Raw genomic sequence first — 22,678 nt, 5'->3', positions numbered from 1 at the left:
TAATCACAACCCAACATTAGTGTTTCGCCTTCATCCTTCCATTGCCAAACAGAGACGTCATATGTACTGAATGTGAACTAAGAGATTAAAAACTCAGTTTTATCCCTGGCCATTTACAACTGTAGTATTACTGATACAAGTTCAAGGCCAGACATTTTGTAAAGAGTGGTTAGTCGATTAAAACCTATCCTGGTACTTAGCTGGTAATCTATTTTATCCTTCCCAGAGGGAAGAAAGGCAAAGTTGACTTCGATGGAATTTGAACTCATAAAGTAAAGAGACAAAAGAAGTACTACAAAGCATTTTTTCCAATGTTCCAACGATTTTATCCATCCACCAGCAACTCTGACTTAACTATTTACCTGTTCAAAGCCTTTTCATAAGTTTTCATAAACGTCGTAATGCTTATTTTCAGACTTTTGGTTAACTTTTGTTTCATATGTATTAAGTAATATAGCGATTTCCTTTCATGAGTCCCAAGTTACTCTTGTGGTTGGAAACAAATTGGAAATGTGTTTCAGATATGATGCATGAATATCAGGGAAATATGTCCTATTTATATCACATGGGAAAGGAAGGCAAACGGTTTGTAGCGGTGATTGGAAACCGAATAGGTAGGCAGCCAAGCAGACATCACTATCAAACAACAGTAGTTTCATGTGATCGGTTTGTTAAGCAACCAATCAGGTTTTTTGCAGTAACCGCAGACTGTTGAGGCAACCACTCAACGCCTCTATTTTCACTACAACCCTGAACCATCTCCAATCTGCTTCCTTCGATTGGAAGAGAGCAGATTGGAACCTGTACCACACTGAACTACAGCACCCAAACTGGCGTGAATTCTACAACTCTGGAGATGTGAATACTATACTCCAGAGTATCCTGGACTCAATATGGGCAGCATGTGCAGCATCAGTGCCACGTAAACAAAAAAAGAAGAACCGCCCCAAAAGGGCAATTGGGAAACTTCAGCGGTCCGACTTGCCAGGAGGGAACGTCGGACTGCTGAACGGGAATACAGGTTGCATAAATCAGACACCAACAGGAAGAAGCGGAATAAATCCTCCAACCATCTCAAGCAAGTGACAAAAAAAGCAGTGCTTGAATTTGAACAGTGCATAGCAGCCAATCCTGACAGCAAGGTTTTCTGGAAATATGTGCACTCAAAGCAGAGACCTCACTCTCCAGTGGGCCCTCTTCGCAACCCTCACACAAACCAGATCACTGACGACCCCAAGGAATGCGCAGAACTCATTGCCGAGTGCTATGCAAACATATTCACTGTTGAAAGTCAAAATGTACCATCTTCACCATCACTAACAGCAAACTCCATAACAACTATGGAATTTACACCTGCAATGCTGCGACGTCACCTTCAAAATAAGCGCAACTATGCCTCCCCTGGTCTCGATGGAGTTACATACCTGCTTCTCAAACGTGGCAGGCACTTCCTTTTACACCAGCTTTCTATTTTCTTCCAGTACTGTCTCAACAATGGTGCTACTCCGGAGCAGTGGAAAACTGCCAGTGTCATTCCTCTGTTCAAAAAGGGCGACCGCACATCACCTGTCAACTATCGCCCAGTCAGTCTCACTAGCTGTATTGCAAAACTGATGGAATCGTGTGTCAGAGAAACACTCTGGAACTTCTGGAGCTCTCACAGTCTCATCCGACCCTCACAATATGGATTTGTCCCTAACTCCAGCTGCAGTGACCAGCTTGTCGAGTTCCTTGAGGACATTACTCAGATTACTGACAGTGGCTCATGGGTGGATGTTGTCTACCTTGACTTTGCTAAGGCTTTCAACTCTGTGCCACACAAAAGGCTTATGGTGAAACTCTCTGCAATGGGTGTGGGGGATGACCTTTTTAACTGGTTGAAATCCTTCATCCTCAGCCGAAAGGAGGTAGTCACAGTTCTAGGACAGCACTCTACACCATATGAGATGTCATCGGGTGTACCACAGGGATCTGTCCTTGGTCCCCTCTTGTTTGTGGCATACATTAACGACATAGATGCCAATTTAAGGAATGCCACAGTATTGAAATATGCAGACGACATCAAGCTGTACCTTGAAATCAAGAGGACAGATCCTGATGTCTACAACTCTTTCCTGCAATCAGACCTAGACACAATGCAGCAATGGATCACAGACTGGCAACTGAATCTGGCTGTGGACAAGTGTACCACCATGCATTTTGGGAGAAAAAACCCTGCGTTCACATACTCCCTCCACAACACTGATATCAAGAAATCCTCTTGCGAGCGTGACCTAGGCATCACTGTCAGCAGTGATTTGTGTTGGTCAAAGCATATCTCTAAGATTGTCAGGAAGGCCGAGGGTGTCTTGGCATCACTCAGCAGGTCTTTTGTTAGCCGCTCTCCAGCCATCTATTTAAAACTGTATATAGCTATGGTACGACCACACTTGGAATTCGCATCATCAGTTTGGAACCCCTATCTTGCACAGAACATTGACCTCCTGGAATCTGTCCAGAGACGTGCAACCAAACGCATACCCTCCATCAGACACCTACCATATTCTGAGCGCCTTGTTTCCCTGGGCATGGATTCACTGAAGCTCCGGCGTTTGGCGACGGACTTGGTAAACACCCACAAAGTTATCAACCACCTCACCAACAACAACACTGAACACCTTTTTGATCTCCATGTGTCTAACACACGTGGACATGCCTACAAAGTCAGAAAACAATACAGCTCCCATGACTTTCGGAAACATTTTTTCACGCTCAGAGTTGCTGAAGCATGGAATAAACTGCCTGCGTCAGTTGTTGACTGCCATGACACTACATCTTTTAAGGCCCTCATGCTTTCCGAAATCCGCCGAAACTACACCTGATTATATATACACTTTAGATGAGTTGTAGTGCACCTGAGCACTGTACACAATTATTATTATTATTATTATTATTATTATTATTATTATTATTATTATTATTAAAACTGATGGCAGATAGCAGACAGGAACTTTCGTCGCCACGAATATAGCGCAATTATTTTCCAGTTTTGATGCTTCATCCGCAGATTGTTATATCAGTTAACTTGTAAATCCCAAGCAGTATGTTTCTCCAAGTGCGTAATAATTGCTCTTAGTTTTTGTAAAAGACCAACACCTTTAAAACTTTTATGTGCTGTAATACAACAGCAGCAGCGACTACCATCACAACAACACCATGCAACTGGTTAATAACATTATAAGTCTTTGCTTTCTCCGGGCAATGTAATCCACTGGAGACTCTATGTACTCATCATCCATGGTATATGGACGATTATCATTTGGACCCTAGATCCGCGGGCCCCCCGGGCAATTGCCCTGTAAACCCATACTTTAAGACGGCACTTCCCACAACCCTATACCGCCGTTCAAGAATTTGGACCTGGAGATCTCCATTTCCAGCGACTTCGAGGGCCACCTCCCAGTGGTGTCGGGCGTCAACGAAGAGCCCTCGACTACAACAAGACGACCAAAGTTTTTCTTTTCCCCCCAAGGTCTGGGGACTCCCGCCCCTAAGCCCTAGACCACCCTTACCCGTCTTGTTGCTTAACAACAACAACAACAACAACAACCCTATACCCACCACAAATATAGTAAATATGTTTAAAAAATGTTTTTTTTATTTAATACTAAATAACAATAATGTAAACAAATTATTTACTTATAACTAGGTCAACAAGAAATAAAAATCAACGTTTTCAGCAACTTTATTGGCCTTGATAAATGTAGAACTGGGTTATGGGGGTGGTGGCGGGGACATTTGTGGAGCTTCCTTCAATTAGTGTCTAAAGCACGAGCTTATTTCACTTAAAAGTTAATCTGATATGATGAAATGCAACTTAATATTAAATTTCAATTGCTAAATGTTTGCTTTTGTTATTTCATTAAAACTCAAATATTTATCGTCCCTTTTTGATGAATTGGTTTTCGACAATAATCGTATGGAGTCGATTAATGCCCACACATGTTTTCTTGCTAAAATGACAACAAACTGTTACTCTCCTTGAATCATATTTAGACAGCACTAAGTACTTAGGTCGGTTTTCCGTTGCAAACCATCTCTCCCACTCTTTGAAAGAACAGAATATAAGCATAAACAAATAAGGTAAAATTTTAAAGCTGAAGTAACTGGTGATTCAGTTCGGAGAAGGTTTCAATAATGCTTAATTACTGTTTAAAGTGAAAACTAAACAAACCGGCTTTTTGATCTTTGGTCACAATGTGCCGACAACAAAAGCGATAACACCGCTTTCTCTTTCTTCTTCACTTTCAGACAAAGTGAAAGTGCCAGATTCGTTGGATATACTTTTCTCGCGGCAACTGAACTTATCGAATTTCCCTGTATCTGTATAAGAATAAAATATTATCAACCCCCCCAGGTGAAAGCAACCCCAAAAGTAAGTTATGGGGACAGCACTTTGTGACAAAGAAAGATAGAGTTATCTACCTTGAAACGAACGGAGAACACGTCGCGGTAAAAAAAGAGAAATATATTCGACCACCACCATGGCTTCCAGAGCAGAAACGGGCAACGATCAGAACACATACGGCCTTATGACGCGACCAAATAAACCCTTTATGATCGGTATTGGTGGAGGTACAGCTTCGGGAAAGGTAATATTCGACAACTCAATTTGAGTTTGTATCGTTACGTTTGACAAGTATACGAGCACGTTTTTAATAACTTCGGTGATGAACTCCGCTCTTTTTGTATCCATTTCTGCCTTTTATGTCGATAACATGTCTCAGCGAAACAAGTAAACATCTGTTTTTTGCTTCGATGTTCACACGCACATACGTATATAGATAGAAAACGATTTTATATTTATAACGCACTTCGGATAACGCCACAACTTTACTTGGCTTACATCCCTTACATGTCCATTGGTTTTGTGTATGTCGTCGTAGTTTAGTCTCAGGTCAAAGCTGATCCAGTAAGTAGATCGATGATCAAAGACATTCCAGTCTAGAATACATTGTTGTTGTTGTATTTTGGAGTAAAATGTATAATATACTAGTCACCTACACTCTTAAAAACAACAACAACAACAACACTAATGTGATTGTCGGACCATTTCGTTGCTATTTCTAACAGCTCAAACAACCATATAGGGGAGGTTTATTTAGCTCGATTGTAGTAACTTTGCTTATTTTGAAGGGAGGTGGTGATATCTCAGTGCAGTTGCTGTAGTGAACATGTAAACATACTACTATAATATATATATGTGAGTGTGTGTGTGTTGTTTACTATCACACAGCGCGAGCAAGTATACATACATACATACATACATACATATATATATATATATAATATATATATATATATATATATATATATATATATATATATATATATATATACATGTATGTATGTATGTATGTATGTATACTTGCTCGCGCTGTGTGATAGTAAACAACACAGTTACAGTTACAATAATAAATAAACACGAACGAACATAAACAAGTAGAATCGATGATCTTATTTGACATTCAATGTAGCGCGTCAAAAGACCCATAGAATTTTAGCTTTAGAAAGCAATTCGAATAATAAACCAACAACTTTTGAAATCCACGTCTCTTTGGTAATTAGCGGTTGCATTATGATTAAGACGTAGCGCTGTTTGGCAGACCTGCTCTCGCTTACCCAAAAGCCCAAGGATCGACTGTTATGGAATTGTTTGCTGAAACTGTAAAACATTATTATAAAGCAGTAGGTGGCACAATCGTTGAGCATCCGACGAAAATATCTTGCAGTATCTAGTTACGTCCCTTATACATTTACTTTCATTCCCATCTAGGTCAACTAGGCTTTTCATCCTTCTGGGTTAAGTTCTGGTATCAATATCATTGGTTTTAACCCTCACCTGAAATAGTTTATAAATAATAATAATAATAATAATAAGAAGAAGAATCCTTTCTACTGGAGGTGCAAGGCCTCGAATTTTGGTGGGATGGGACTAGTCGATTAAACTGACCCCAGTGTGTTTCACTAGTACTTAATTTATCGACCCCAAAAGGATGAAAGGCAAAGACGACCTCAGCAGAATTTGAACTCAGAATGTAGTGACAGGCTAAATATAGCTAAGCATTTCAGCTTGTGGACGAATGATTCTGCCAGCTCATTGCCTTAATAATAATAGTGATTTCATTAATTTACCACCAGGGCGGATGAGGGAGACAATAGAAAGAGAAACACAGTGTGGGGATTTACATATAATAATAATAATAATAATAATAATTCTTTTTATTATAGGGACAAAATTTTTGGAGAGGGAACTAGTCGATTACATCAACTCTGGTGTTTCACTGGTACTTAGTCTATGGACCCTGAAAGAGTGAAAGACAAAGTCAACCTCAGTGGAAATTGAACTCAGAACATAGTGGCAGATGAAATACCACTAAGCATTTTGCCTGGTGTGCTTATTGTTATTTTACGTTAGAATTGTTTGATCATCGAAAAATACTTTGTAGTATTTCTTCCAGCTCTTTGTGTTCTGAGTTCAAATTCTGCCAAAGTTAACTTGATTGTTCATCTTTCTGAGAGTGACAAAATAAAGCACTAGTCATTTACTGTGGTTGATAGTATCTAAAAACCTCTTCAAAGTTATTGGCTGTGTGCCTTAATCATATAAATGAAGGTATAATTACAAGTGGTTGTGTGGTAAGAATCTTTCTTCCCAACCATGTTGTTCTGGGTTCAGTTCTACTATGTAGCACTTTGGGCAAGTATCTTCTACTATAGCTCTAGGCTGACCAAAACCTTGCAAGTAGATTTGGTAGTCGGAAACTGTCATCATCAGTAGCAACAGTATTATTATTTTAAGCATGGAAATCAACAGGCCAGCAATTTCAAGAGGCTAATCCACCCACTTTAGTATCATTTAATATTTAGGTCTCCTATGGCTTTTCAAGGTGCATGGCAATGTGATTTGTTTTTGAGCAAAACACTTCACTTCATGTTACTCCAGTCCACTCAGCTGTAGAAATGAGTACCACTAGTGGAAGCATGTTGCTTAGTGGTTAGGGTGTTGGATTCACAATTGTAAGATGGTGGTTTCAATCATTGGCTGGGGCAATCCATTGTGTTATTTGAGTAAAACACTTCATTTCACATTGCTCCAGTCCACTCAGCTGTAGAAACGAGTTTAGCCTGGAGAGGTATGGGCTCTGCCAAGCTTTCATGCCCTAGATATGCTGCATGGCTGCCACACCAAAATGATCCTCAAGGAACCCCTTAGGGATCATTGGAGTCTGGAGAATCATCATCATCATCATTTAACGTCCACTTTCCATGTTGGCATGGGCTGGACGGTTTGACTGAGGACTGGCAAGCCATGAGGCTGCACCAGGCTCTAATCTGATTTGGCAAGGTTTCTACAACTGGATGCTGTTCCTAACGCCAAACACTCCAAGAATGTAGTGGGTACTTTTTATGTGCCACCAGCATGGGGGCCAGTCAGGCAGCACTGGCATCGACCATGCTTGAATGGTGCTTTTTACATGCGTCTGGCACAGGTGCCAGTCAGGCAGTACTGACATCGGCAATGACAACGATTTTACTTGACTCAATAGGTCTTTTCAAGCACAGTATATTGCCCAATGATTGAAGGATACTCTTAAATGGGCCAGTCATGCAACACTGGCATAGGCCATAGCTACAATCTCACTTAGCTTGCTGGGCTTTCTCAAGCAGCATATATCCAAAGGTCTCAGTCACCTGTCATTGCCTCAGTGAGGCCCAACGTTTTAAGGTCGTGCTTCACCACCTCATCCCAGGTCTTCCTGGGTCTACCTCTTCCACAGGTTCCTTCCACGGTTAAAGATCAGTACTTCTTTACACAGCTGTCCTCATCCATACATAACACATGACCATACCAGTGCAGTCGTCTCTTTTGCACACCACACCTAGTGCTTCTTATGTCCAACTTTTTTCTCAGGGTGCTTACACACTGTCATGTATGCACACTGACACTACACATCCAGCGGATCATGCTAGCTTCATTTCTTTCGAGTCTATGCATGTCCTCCACAGTCATGGTCCATGTTTCACTGCTGTGTAGCATGGCTGTTTGCACATATGCATCATACAGTCTACCTTTCACTCTGTGCAAGGGGCCCTTTGTTACCAGCAGAGTTAGGAGCTGTTTGAACTTTGACCAGGCTATTCTTATTCTAACAACTCCACTCTCAGAGCATCCACCCCTACTGCTGACTTGGTCACCTAGGTAACAGAAGCTTGGTTTTTGTTGTTTAGCCCCATGTCAGGGCACATTGAGCAGACTGATGATCAAAGAGATTCCTATAATATGTGTGACCATCCTATCTTTTTTTAGTGGTGGGTAAGACTACTTTGTCAATGTGTCTTCCTTCTTTATCTAAGACAGTAGAAGTAGGGTCGGGCTACTATTTTTATCACACTGACTGGCTACAAAAAGACTTCTTATGACTCATGCAAGCAGTTTTCTTTTATCAGCAATTAAAGGTAATTGACTTATTAATTATCAGAAATGGCGTACATGATAGAGAAAGAAGTTTCTTGTAAATGAGTAAATTTTTGTACACCAAGTTTCCTTTTCTCCTTTTATCTGTGTTATCATCATCATCGTTTAACATTCGCTTTCCATGCTAGCATGGGTTGGACATGTGTGTATATATGAATGTGCACATGTATGTATGAATGAGAGAGAAGTACATGCCATCAAAGTGATACTGGAGTACAAATATACGAAGCCCGGTATACCAATTATGACTACCTGTCTGATAAGGGTACACCAGGCACATGCATCACGGCCATATGTGTGCAACATGGTGATCTCATATCAAGATAAACAACTCATGACCTTGAAGGTGGGGCCTAATTAGAATCTTCTTCAGGTTGAGTAGCCTATTCCACTCAAAAGGTCTTTGATTAGGAGTTGCCTAAAGATGATGAATGAAATACCCATGTTTCCAGAGGTGAATTATTCAAACTCCAAAGAATTTCTCTCAACACATAGCTATGATGCCCCCACCCACTACTCCTGCTCATGGTCAGAGATGCACATATTGCCAGCTACTAAGGGACATGCTCAACTAGTCATGGTCAAACAACTGACAAGCAAATCTGTGGTATTGAGCAGAATATTTGTTGTAGGCCATCTTTTTATACCACAGCAAAACAATGTACATGTTGACACTTCCAATCAATTAAGTTCAGAAGCCATGAGCGCCACTGCCTGGTATTGCATCAGTGCAATATGTGTGTATATATATATTAACTTTAAATTAAAAAGCAAAAAAGAGAACATATATGTATGTATGTATGTTCTCTTTTTTGCTTTTTAATTTAAAGTTAATTTCAACTGGTCACCTGCTTGGCAGCAAGACTGTGTTAGACAACTTCTTGTTTTGTTCATCATCCTTTAAATCCTAAGAAGGTCTTGCAGATTTTTATTCTTCCACATACTTCGATCATTTGTAGAACATTAATTATGGTGTTATGTTCTCTCCCCAAGAATCCTGATATAGCCAGACTTTGCTCCAGGTAGGTTGGTACATATTCTTTTGCTCCAGGTTGGTTGGTGCATATTTTTTTGCCCCTAGTAGGTTGCTACTTATTCTTTTGGTGCATATTTTTTGCCCCCAGGTTGGTTGGTACATATCTTTTTGCCCCCAGTAGGTTGGTACATATTCTTTTGGTCCATGTGGGTTGGTACATATTCTTTTGCTCCAGGTGGGTTGGTACATATTCTTTTGCTCCAGGTGGGTTGGTACATATTCTTTTGCTCCAGGTGGGTTGGTACGTATTCTTTTGCCCCCAGTAGGTTGGTACATATTCTTTTGCTCCATGTAGGTTGGTACATATTCTTTTGCTCATGTTGGGTTGGTACCTAATCTTTTGCTCCAGGTAGGTTGCTACATATTTTTTTGCTCCAGGCGGGTTGGTACGTATTCTTTTGCCCCCTGTAGGTTGGTACGTATTCTTTTGCTCCAAGTAGGTTGGTACATATTCTTTTGCTCCATGTGACAGACCAACAACATCAGCAATGTCGTTGATGGTCCTCCAACGATCCTTATGCACAAAGTGATGAATTTTCTCCACATTTTTGTGGGTGATGCTCAAGACTGCTCATCATCTTTCAGGGACATTTTTCCACTTCTGAAGCGCCTGTGCCACTTAAAAGTGTGTACAACCCATTGCCTTGTCACCATAAGTTTGCTGAAGCATGCTCAATGTCTCTGTAGCAGACTTTCCAGGTTTATTGCAAAATTTCACCTGGCCATGACAAAACACAAATTTCACAACTTGTTAAGTAAACACAGCGATGTCACTCAACACACTGCCTCCTGAAAGTCACTGCTAGCTCTCTCTGTGCATGCAACTGTGTGCTGGCATCTGTTGGTGTGCTACAGAACTAGTCTGGAAACTTTTTGATACTACCTCATTTTTTATGATTGTTTACATGTATGTTAGGGTAAAACTCATTTAATTTTTTTTAATATCAATGACTGTATGTATATATGTGTATGCTCTCTCTGCCTCTCTCTCTTTCTCACTCTGTCTCTCTCTTTCTCTCTATCTCTCTCTCTCTCATACACACACAATATGCTAAATTATTTTTTGCCATAATATTTTTTATATATCGTCTGTAAATGATGAGGCTTTTAGGCATTTTGTTAGCAATTTGTTTTATTAATGCCTACAGTCTATCATCATCATCGTTTAACATCTACCTTCCATGCTGGCATGGGTTGGACTGAGGGCTGGCAAGCCAGAAGGCTGCGCCAGGCTCCAATCCAATCTGGTAATGTTTCTACAGCTGGATGCCCTTCCCAACACCAACCACTCTGAGAATGTAGTGGGTGCTTTTTATGTGCCACTGGCATGGGAGCCAGTCAGGCGGCACTGGCAATGATCACACTTTTATGTGTCATCGGCATGAGACCAGTCAGGTAGCATTAGCATCGACCACATCGAATGTTGCCTTATATGTGCCACCAGCACAGGTGCCAATCAGGCGGTACTGTCATCGGCCATGACAACGACTTCACTTGCCTCAACAGGTCTTCGCAAGCACAATTTATTGCCCAATGATTGGAGGGTACTCTTAAATGGGTTGGTTATGTGACACTGGCGTCGGTCACAGTTACAGTCTCACTTGGTTTGCCGGGTCTTCTCAAGCACAGCATATCTCCAAAGGTCTCAGTCACTTGTCATCACCTTGGTGAGGCCCACATGAATATTTATCCCACAGCATATACCCAATCACATGTAGCCTTTTAGAATCAGAATCTGCAGCCAAAACACTATAACTTGTGACACACAGAAGAACTATGTTTATTTTTGGTCACAAAAACAAGCACCCAACATACCCTGTAAAGTAGTTGGCATCAGGAAGTACATCCAACTGTAGAAACCATGCCAAAGCCGACATTGGTGTTTGATGTAACCCTGACGCTTGCTGGATCCTATCAAACAGTCCAAGATGGGTGTTAAATGATGAGATGAAGGTGGTGGTGGTGATGATGATGATGATGATGATTATGATGATGTTGATTATGATGATGGTGATCCAATGCCATCTGCTCCTGAAAACTTGCCAGTCTTATGTAACACCCAGTGCATCAGGCTTTCCGCTCCTGCCCTTCTCCCACCACGTTAGGCTTCTATACTAATCACATTCTCCTCACTTCGTCCTCTCACCTCAAAATGTCAGCCCACTGAACTCGCCTTCCTACAGAGGTCAACTTAAGAGATGTGGGTTAATTGGAACTGGAAGTGCACGAGGGGGGGGGGACAACAGCCTGAGAATGAAGGGGAAGGGACTTACGAAGATCAGGGACAATGGTCCCTTTTCTCCTATGAAACCGACACGACGATTAAGTCTCTGTTCCAGTTTTCAAAAGTATTTACTGTTGTTGTTGTCGTCGCTGCTGCCGATGCTGCTGCTGCTGCTGTTTAGTCTTGTGACAGTTTTCAGCCTTTTGATCAAAGGAAAATACAGTCATGACTACCTACTTTATTTAGTCATATTGTACCTTGGACTACATCATTTCATCTGTCCTACAATTTTTTTTAAAGATATTAGTGTGAGATGTTTGTGACATTTTTTGTGATATATAACATAGTGATATTTGTGTTATCAAAACAATCTTTTAGATTTAAGTCGTAAGCCTACACAACCTTCACCAGTAAATAAGAATTTGATAAACCAGTTGATCATCATCATTTAACATCTGTTTTCCATGCTGGCATGGGTTGGACAGTTTGACAGGATTGGCAAAGCCAGGGACCACACCAGGTTCCATAGTCCATTTTGGCTTGGTTTCTATGGCTGGATGCCCTTTCCAATGCCAACCACTCCACAGTGTGTACTGGATGCTTTTTACATGGCACCATCATCAGTGATTCACCAGTAGAAAAAAAAAAAAGCACATTTAATAAATGTAGTCCACTCTGCGTGATGGTTGGTGTTAGGAAGGGCATCCTGCTGTAAAAACCATGCCAAAACACACACAAAAGCCTGGTGTAGCCTTGTACCTGGCTGGCTCCTGTCAAACTATCCAGCCCATGCCAGCAAGGAAGGCAGACATTAAACGACAATGATGATGATGGTAGGTAACCTACCTGAAAAAAAAAAGAAGATAGGATAATAATGATGGTTGGAATGTCTTTATTTGATCAATATATTTCTTTACTACCCATAAGATGAGAAATATAACAAAATAATTTGACAAAAAATGTGAATTTTTAATTATTTTCTGAGATTTTACAAAAACACCAAAAATATTATAAAAAAATATATATATAAAGGGGCTAAACAAAGAGGGGACAAACAAGGACAGACAAAGTCGATTACATTGACCCAGTGTGAAACTGGTACTTTATTTATCGACCCTGAAAGGATGAAAGGCAAAGTCTACCTCGGAATTTGAACTCAGAACATAACGACAGAAGAAATACTGCTAAGCATTTTGCCCGGCACGCTAACGTTTCTGCCAGCTTGCCGCCTCGATCAATAATTGTGTTCAATTAGGGCTAAGCAATTTCAACACCCTCCCCAACTTTTTATGTTTTCTAGAAGCCTGCAGTTTCATCAGGTAATAGCAGTACAGGATCAAATCTAGTTGCAGTTTGAAAGGGAAGAAAGCAGTTTCAAAAACAATGTGGTGAGGAACAACAATTCTGTCAGTTCCAGATAGAACTTGTCTCTAGTTCCTCAATCTCCAAGCCTCTGGCTCTTCTTTCTTCTTGCTGGTGGAGGTGATGATAGCAGTTAGTCTTCCAAAGAAGGCAGCGAGCTGGCAGAAATGTTAGCACGCCAGGCGAAATGTGTAGCCGTATTTTGTCTGCCGTTACGTTCTGAGTTCAAATTCCGCCAAGGTCGACTTTGCCTTTCATCCTTTCGGGGTCGATAAATTAAGTACCAGTTATGCACTGGGGTTGATATAATCGACTTAATCCGTTTGTCTGTCCTTGTTTGTCCTCTCTGTGTTTAGCCCCTTGTGGGTAGTAAAGAAATAGGCAGTCAGTCTTCCAATAGAATCATGAAAACTTACACTTCAATTGGTTTTTCAAATTACTGACACTGCCTGTTGGCTGCAACTCCTGACAAAAATATCACTTCTCAAATTCTGATTATACAGAACTGGAATCGATATATCATAAGGCATCCCGTCTCCTGTTCTAATAATTCTTATTTCTTACCAATACACTGACCTGGACTGGTCCGCCTGACTGGCTCCCGTGCCAGTGGAACTTAAAAAGCACCAACTGATCATAGCTGATGCCAGTACCCTCTGACTGGCTCTTGTGCTGGTGGCACATATAATATAATAATGCTGTATAATACAATAATGTATATAATAATGTTATGTGATATAAAACATGTTTTGCAAACAAACCATCTGTTTTACATTATATAACATTATTATATAATATAGTTATATTGTATAATAATTTATATAATAATTTATATATTGTATTATAATTAATGTGTATAATATAGCAATATTGTATAATAATATAATTTATGACATATAATACAATGATGTTATATAACATGATATAATATTGTTGTTGTTTGTTCCTTCTCTAGCCATGCCTGGCTCATAAGTGCCAGTTTCCTGGTTTCCTTGGCGTATAGGTTCCCCACCTGGACGGGATGCTGGTTCGTCGCAGGTGAGCTGCAAGGTGCAGGAGGAAAGAGCAAGAGAAAGTTGTGGAGAAAGAGTTGCCATTACCTTCTGCCGGAGCCGTGTAAAGCTTAGGTGTTTTGCTCATAAACACACACATCGCCCAGTCTGAGATTCGAACCCACGATCCCTTGACCACGAGTCCGCTGCTCTAACCACTAGGCCATGTGCCTCAACATGTTATAAAATATAAAATTGTTATATTTTACTTATAATAAAATGCAGAATGTGTCCTGTCAGTCATGCTCCTAGAAGGAAGCTAAATCAAGAAATGTAATGGGAGTGACAGACAGAGACACTAATTGTGGGTTATGCATAGTAAACTCTGAAATCACTGGTACTTTAATCAAAATGGATCTGCACATTGTTGCAGATTCATGAATTATATTTAATTTCACACACACACACACACACACACACACACACATACACACACATACATACACAAAAACAAACTTATGTGTATGCACAGGTATAGATGTATATACAAATATGTATGTGTATGTTTGAGTGTATTTGTACATATAGGCAATAACGGAGGAATTCAAGACAGGATGCCCCTGGGAGCTCCTCTATGCTGATGACCTTGCTCTAATTGCTGAATCACTATCAGAACTCAAGGAGAAGCTTCAGGCGTGGAAGCAAGGATTAGAATCGAAGGGCCTTAGAGTCAACTAGCTAAAACCAAAGTCCTAATAAGTAGGAAGGTAGACAAATCTCAAACGCCTTCAGGTAGATGGCCCTGCTCGATCTGTAGAAAAGGCATAGGTAGGAACTCTATTAAATGCACCAAGTGTAAGCTATGGACACATAAGAGGTGCAGCAATGTCAAAGGAAGGCTAACTAGGAATATAGTTTTTGTATGTGGCAGATGCTCTGGTGCAATAAACACTGAAAATGCGCAGAGACCATCTTCCACCACATTCCAGGGAGAAAAACTTGAAATAGTTGATAGTTTCCGTTACCTAGGTGACCAAGTCAGTAGCGGGAGTGGGTGTGCCGAAAGTGTAACTGCTAGAGTAAGAATAGCCTGGGCAAAGTTCAGAGAGCTCTTACCTCTGCTGGTGACAAAAGGCCTCTCGCTCAGAGTAAAAGGCAGACTGTATGACGCATGTGTGCGAACAGCCATGCTACATGGCAGTGAAACATGGGCCGTGACTGCTGAGAATATGCGTAAGCTCGCAAGAAATGAAGCCAGTATGCTCCGTTGGATGTGTAATGTCCGTGTTCATACCCGACAGAGTGTAAGTGCCTTGAGAGGCGTCTACGCTGGTATGGACACGTAGTAAGAATAGATGAAGATAGTTGTGTGAAAAAGTGCCACACCCTAGCGGTTGAGGGAACCTGTGGAAGAGGTAGACCTAGGAAAACCTGGGACGAGGTGGTGAAGAACGACCTTCGCTCTTTAGGTCTCACCGAGGAAATGACCAGAGACTGAGACCTTTGGAAGTATGCTGTGCGCGAGAAGACCCGGCAGGACAAGTGAGGCCATAACCCATGGCCCCTACCTGGGACGTAGTCAGTCCACCTGTGCATACCTTCCTTCTTGGGACACATAACTCTACTTGTGAAGACCTGTTGAGGCAAGTGAAAATCAAAAATCAAAAATCAAAGAATCAAATCAAAATCGATGAACATCAATGGAATTTGTAGTTTTGTGATACCAGTGCCGGTGGCACATAAGAAAACCATCCGAACGTGGCCGTAGCCAGTACTGCATCGACTGGCCTCTGTGCTGGTGGCACGTAACAAACACCATCCGATCGTGGCTGTGCCAGCCTCGCCTGGCCTCCGTGCCGGTGGCATGTAAAAAACACCATCCGAGCGTGGCCGTTTGCCAGCCTCGTCTGGCACCTGTGTCGGTGGCACATAAAAAGCACCCACTACACTCACGGAGTGGTTTATGTTAGGAAGGGCATCCAGCTGTAGAAACACTGCCAGATCTGACTGGCCTGGTGCAGCCTTTGGGCTTCCCAGACCCCAGTTGAACCGTCCAACCCATGCTAGCATGGAAAGTGGACGTTAAATGATGATGATGATGATGATGATGATGATGAGGAACAGGGGTGGCTGTGTGGTAAGAAGCTAGCTTCCCAGACACTTGATTCTGGGTTCAGTCCCACTGTGTGGCACCTTGGGCAAGTGTCTTCTACTATAGACTCAGGCCTTGTGAGTGGATTTGGTAGATGGAAATTGAAAGAAGTCCATCGTATATATATATATATATATATATATATAGATAGGGGAAGAATTCACAAAAAAACAAAAGATGAAGACAGGTGATGTAGACAACAAACAGATGTATTAGTTTAACGCTTAGGAAGTGAAAAGTCTTTAATGTTTCGAGTCTATGCTCTTCCACGGAGAGAAAATAAAGAATGTGTAGTGGCAAGCGATCTATCATGACGAATGCCGGATAGAAGGGTCACACAGGAGAGCTAGGGAGAAGGGGAGATAATAAAGTCGTGGGTATCCCAAAATGAAGGTATATGTGCGTGTGTATAAGAGAGTTTGCTTGTGTGTGTGGAAGAGGGCTGGTGATCTTGATGTGTGCGTATGTATATGTGTACATGTGAAAATGTGGGTCTGGGAAGTGGTCAGTGCTGGTGTGTGCGTGGTGGTGTGTTGTGATGTGATGTGTTGTGTGGTATGGTTGTGTATGGTGTAGTGGTATGTGGTGTGGTTTGATGGTGTTGGGAGATGGGGGAGGTGAGAGTGGGGATATATATATGTGTGTGTGTGTGTGTGTGTGTGTATGTATTTGTGTGTCTGTGTTTATCCCCTCACCATCGCTTGCCAACCAATGTTGGTGTGTTTACATCTCTGTAACTTAGCGGTTCGGCCTTTAGAGATCTTTAGAATGAGTACTAGACTTACAAAGAATAAGTCCTGGGGTCAATTTGTTTGACTAAAGTTAGTGCTCCAGCATGGCTGCTGTCAAATGACTGAAAGAAGAAGAAGAATAAAAGAATATATGTGTGTATGTCTGTGTGTGTGTTTCTTTCAGTCTCTCCTTACCTCAGGAGACATCAGGCAATAGCTGTAAGCGAGCGTCACTGTCATGCAAGAGGTGTTGTTTTAGTTCTAATCTTCCATTCTTGTCTAGGCATGGTGAAGCATTGCCATACTTGGAAACAGGTGAGGGTTGGTGACAGGAAGAGCATCTGGCTGTACTAGATCTGTCTGATCCTTGTGAGCAGGGAAAAGTGGAATTTTTATAGCATGCTATAAAAATTTATAGGCAATTTATACATTAAATTAATAATAATGTATTTATGTAAATAATTATATTAAGGGAGCAAGAGCGAAAATGACCTATCATTTTTGCCCTTGCACTTTTAATATAATTATATATATATATATATTCTGTTGTGTCTGGGAAGAGTCTAAAAATGAAATATATATATATATGTATATATATATATATATCACAATTGCAGCGTGGAAGGTGTTTATAAGCCATTTAAGAAACACACAAGACCAATAGATTCACTTCAACATTTTGTGTGTTTATTAAATGGCTTATAAACACCTTCCATGCTGCAATTGCTTTCGTTCCAGCACATGATCTCAGATCAGGTCACTTGCTATGCAAGTACATCTCCTATATATATATATATGTGTGTGTGTGTGTGTGTGTGTATGTATATATTACATGGTTGGTGATATTGTGAACAATGTATCTGATTGTTCAAATGCTTCAATTCTATGTATGTACATACATTTACACAATTGCTGACATTTATGAAAGCTTTCTTGCATTGTGTTCATGCTATATTTCTTATCATTAATAAAACTTGCGGGATACTGTATAATGTTATATAACATTATATTATATAATGTTAATAGTATAATGTTATATAATATAATGATGTTATTCAATATTATGTTATATAATGCAAAAACGTTATAGAATATGAAAATGTTATGTAGTATAACAATGCTGTATAATATAATAATGTTTTATAATGTTATAATGTTATCTAATATGTTTTATAATTTCATGTTATATATCATAATAATGTTATATAATATAGTGAGGTTATGTAACAATAACCTTATATAATATAATAATGTTATACAAAAGAATGTAATAATGTTAAATAAAATGTTATATATAATACTATAAATAAAGTTATATAATAATGTTCTATAATGTTATCATGCCATATAATATAATAAAGTTGTATAAATGAAATATTCTTATATAATAAAACATAATAATGATCTTTGATATAATGATACTGTATAACACACTAATGTTATATAACATAATAAAATAATGATATAGAATATACCAATGTTGTATAATATAATAATGTATAATATAATAATGTTATATAATATAATGGCATCATGTTATAACTTAATACTTAATCAGATGATATAATGTTATGCACTATAATAATGCTGTATAATATAATATAAGATAATATAATAAAATATGTTATGAAATATCACATTGTTATATAACAATAAAACAATGTTATGAAATATAATGCCATTACATAATATAACATAATACAACCATGTTATGTAATATAACACTGTTATGAAATATATGATATTATTATGTAATATAATGACACCATATAGTATTTCTATATATATATAGTATATATATATATATATATAGATATATATATATATATATATATATATATATATATATTATATATATATATATATATATATATTTATATATATATATTTCTTCGACGAAAGTTTATTTCTTCAGCATTGCCGCAGCTGCATGTCTGAAACAAGTAAAATAATAAAAAACCATGCCATTTTAATCCCAAGCAATGCCGGGTATCTCTGCTAGTATAATATGATATTATATAATCATGTTATTTGATATAATAATGTTATAAAATAAAATGCTCTTATGAAATATAATATATGATATTAGCATATAATATAATAATGTCGTATAACACGCTTGCTTCCTGATTATGACAGACCATAAAAGGTGATGGCAGTTTTAATCCAAGACATTCATCCTTCCCTGCCTCCAGCATCTTCTTTCTTAAGAGGGTGGACATGGCCAAGAAGACCAATACAATATAGGAAGATCATGATGGCACTGAAGGTCATCCAGAACAATAGCCACAAAGGGCTGATGATGAGGTCATCTCCTTTCTTCATTCAGTCTCCTGCCTTTGGATTCAAAGTGCTTCACTCCAGTATCACACATGGGCCTCCATATCTTCTGATTAACAGCCAGGGGTTCCAACCCATCAGGAGGGATACTGTATAAAATAAGAAACTGTTTGAGATGATCGTGTATAACGATAATGTTACATAATGTAATAATGTTATATAATATAGTAAGGTAATATAATACTGTTATATATTATAATAATGTTGTATAGTATCATATTGTTATATAATATAATAATGTTATCTATTGTAATGTTATATAATATCATATACTATAATGTATAATATGATAATGTCATATAATATAATGATATTGTAAAATATAACAATATTGCATAATATAATAATGTGATGCTGTATAATATAATAATATATAGTGTAACAATATATTGTATTGTAACTATACAATACAATAATGTTATATAACAATATTTTTTAATATAATGTTATATGATAATGTCATATACTATAATTATGTTATACAATACATTAACATTTTATAATAATGTTATATAACATAATAATGTTATATAATATATCACTATTGTATAATATAATAATGTTGTATAATTTAATATTGATATTTAGTATAACAATGTTGTAAGATATAATAATGTTACATAATATAATAATATTGTATGATATAATTTTATATGATAATGTTATATTATGTCATATCATAATGTTATATAACATAACAATGTTATAAATACAGTGAGGTTATATATTGTAATAATGTTATATAATGTAATAATGTTGTATAATGTGATAATGTTATATAGTGTAAGCGTGTTATATAATAATCCCATTGTATGGCATTTTGGGTAAGTCTCTTTATTAAAGCGCCAGGACTACCAAAACCTTGTGAGTGGATTTGGTAGATGGAAACTGAGAGAAGCACACACACACACATTTTTGTTTAATTAAATCCCTCTCAAGGTGGTGCCCCAACATGGCTGCTGACTAATGACTGATGTATAGAAATATATATATATTCTCATGACTATAGGTGTATGTGTGTGTGTGTGTATATATATATATGTATATATATATATGTGTATATATATATATATAATATATATATATATATTATATATATATTATATATATATATGTATATACACATATATATATGTGTATATATACATACACGTATATATATATATATATGTATGTATGTATAAGTATGTATATATATATATATATATATATATAACATTCATAAATATATTTCATATATTTATGTTGATATGTATACACAAACATACATATATATATGTATAATATATATATATATATATATATATATATATAATATATATATATATATGGGAACGCGAATGGGCCCCAACTATGCGAACCTGTTCGTTGGCTATGTTGAGGCCCAAATATTCTCTAATTTCACTGGTCCCACTCCTGAACTATATGGTTGTTATATTGACGACATTATCGGTGCCACCTCACTCTCCTGCGAACATCTAGATTCCTTCCTCTCTTTCGTCCAATCTTTCCATCCAGCCCTCCACTTCACTTCCACTATCTCCAACACCTCTGTCTCCTTCCTCGACATTTCGGTTAGCATTCTTCACTCCACTCTTACCACCTCCATTCACTACAAACACACAGACTCACACTCATACCTCACTTCTCTTCCCCCCACCCAGAACACACCAAGCTTTCCATCCCCTATTCCCAATCCTCCGTCTACGTAGGCTCTGTAGTGACGACCATGACTTTGAGACTCAGTCTCAACGTATGGCTCACCACTTCACCCTACGTGGATACCCCCTCACCACTATCCACACCGCCCTTGCCAGAGCACGGTCCGTGGACCGTGTATCTGCTCTTTCTCCCCGAACCCGCCCTGTAGTCTCCCGCCTCCCTTTTCCCCTCACTTACCACCCCACGACCCTACGTCTCCAACGCACCATTCTTCGAGCTTTCCGTCATCTCCAGTCCGACCCGTCCACTTCACACCTCTTCCCTAACCGACCCCTCCCCTCTTTCAAACGAGCCCACAACCTTCGAGACCTTTTGGTCCATAGCTCCTTCCCTGACCCTACCTCCCAACCCGGCTCGTTCCCCTGCTCCCGCCCACGTTGCCGCACTTGCCCTTACCTCTCCAACACCACCCGCCTCACTAGCACCCACCATCGACCCTATCCATCATCCACTCCTTCACCTGCACCTCCAGCAATATTATCTATTGCATCTCTTGCTCTCTCTGCAATTCCTTGTACATCGGACAAACGGGACGCCGCTTGGCTGACCGTTCGCGGAACACCTTCGTGACATCCACCTTGCGAACGACACACCGGTCTCACGCCATTTCCGCTCCACCGGTCACTCACTCCTTGCAACACCTATCTGTGTTCGGTTTGTCCTACACAGAGGCCATCCGGATTCCCGTTTGCGCCGTGAACAGGAATTAATCTTCTCTCTTCGCTCTTATACGCCATTTGGTCTCAACTCTCCCCCCCTCCTCATCTAACCCCCCTCTCCCCCCCTCCTCACCTATACTATCCTTTCCCCCCCCGACCCCTACTTCTTCAGTCCTTCATCCTTTCACCCCTACTCCCCTTCCCTTCTTCCTCTTTCTCCCTCCCTCTTCCCCTTCCCTCTGCTCCCTCACTCCCTCTCTCCCCTTCTCTCTCTCCCCCTCTCCCTCTTTCCTCCTTCATCCCCCTCCTCACCTTCCTTCTCCCCCATCGTCTCCTCCCCCCTTCTCCTCCCCCTCTTCTTCCCCTCCCTTCTCTCCCCCTCTCTTCTCCCCTCCCCCTCTTCTCCTCACTACACCACATGACTTTACACATCACATCACATATGATGTGCCATACTAATACACACACCAACTAATACATACTAATACGTACTAATACATACTAGTACATACTAATACTTACACCAACCCTTACATACACACGTCCAGACCCCGCATACGCACTTATACTCTCTCACACACACACACACACACCTATACATACCAATACGTACTAATACATACTAATACATACTAATACATACACCAACCCCATACATACGCACGTCCAGACCAATCTTACGCACTAATACTCTCTCATACACACACACACACACACAACACACCCGTATACATACTAATACACACCAACCCTATACATACACACATCCAGACCCCTCCCACGCACTTTTAGCTGGTCACTCAACCTTTTATCAACCCTATTATCTCCCCTTATTTCGCTCTCGTGTCTCATGTTTGATCTTTGACCTCTGGCCGAAATCAGATCGCCATGTTGATTCGTTAGCTACTGCACGCATTTTTTTTTTCTCTCTTCTTTCTGTGT

The 22,678-nt window shown here is 39.5% G+C and overlaps 1 protein-coding gene and 1 long non-coding RNA gene across 2 annotated transcripts in view; one reads left to right on the top strand and one right to left on the bottom strand.

Moving 5' to 3' along the window:
* Positions 1 to 4,406: 4,406 nt before the first annotated feature.
* Positions 4,407 to 22,678, top strand: part of LOC115212259 (uridine-cytidine kinase 2) — a 71,396-nt gene continuing 53,124 nt past the window's right edge. Inside the window, exon 1 of the mRNA XM_029781101.2 lies at positions 4,407 to 4,631. Within this exon, the coding sequence (XP_029636961.1) occupies positions 4,524 to 4,631 (108 nt within the window). The 5' untranslated portion in view covers positions 4,407 to 4,523. The remainder of the gene's footprint in view (positions 4,632 to 22,678) is intronic.
* On the bottom strand, positions 5,967 to 13,185 carry LOC118764024. Its single transcript, XR_004999809.1, has 3 exons — positions 13,176 to 13,185; positions 11,361 to 11,370; positions 5,967 to 6,111 (listed from the first exon to the last, which is right to left on the bottom strand). It is a non-coding gene; the product is annotated as an uncharacterized LOC118764024 (long non-coding RNA).

The sequence above is a fragment of the Octopus sinensis genome, linkage group LG1 (assembly GCF_006345805.1).
Source record: "Octopus sinensis linkage group LG1, ASM634580v1, whole genome shotgun sequence".
Lineage (NCBI taxonomy): Eukaryota > Metazoa > Mollusca > Cephalopoda > Octopoda > Octopodidae > Octopus > Octopus sinensis.
This window is presented reverse-complemented; position numbering and strand designations above follow the sequence as displayed.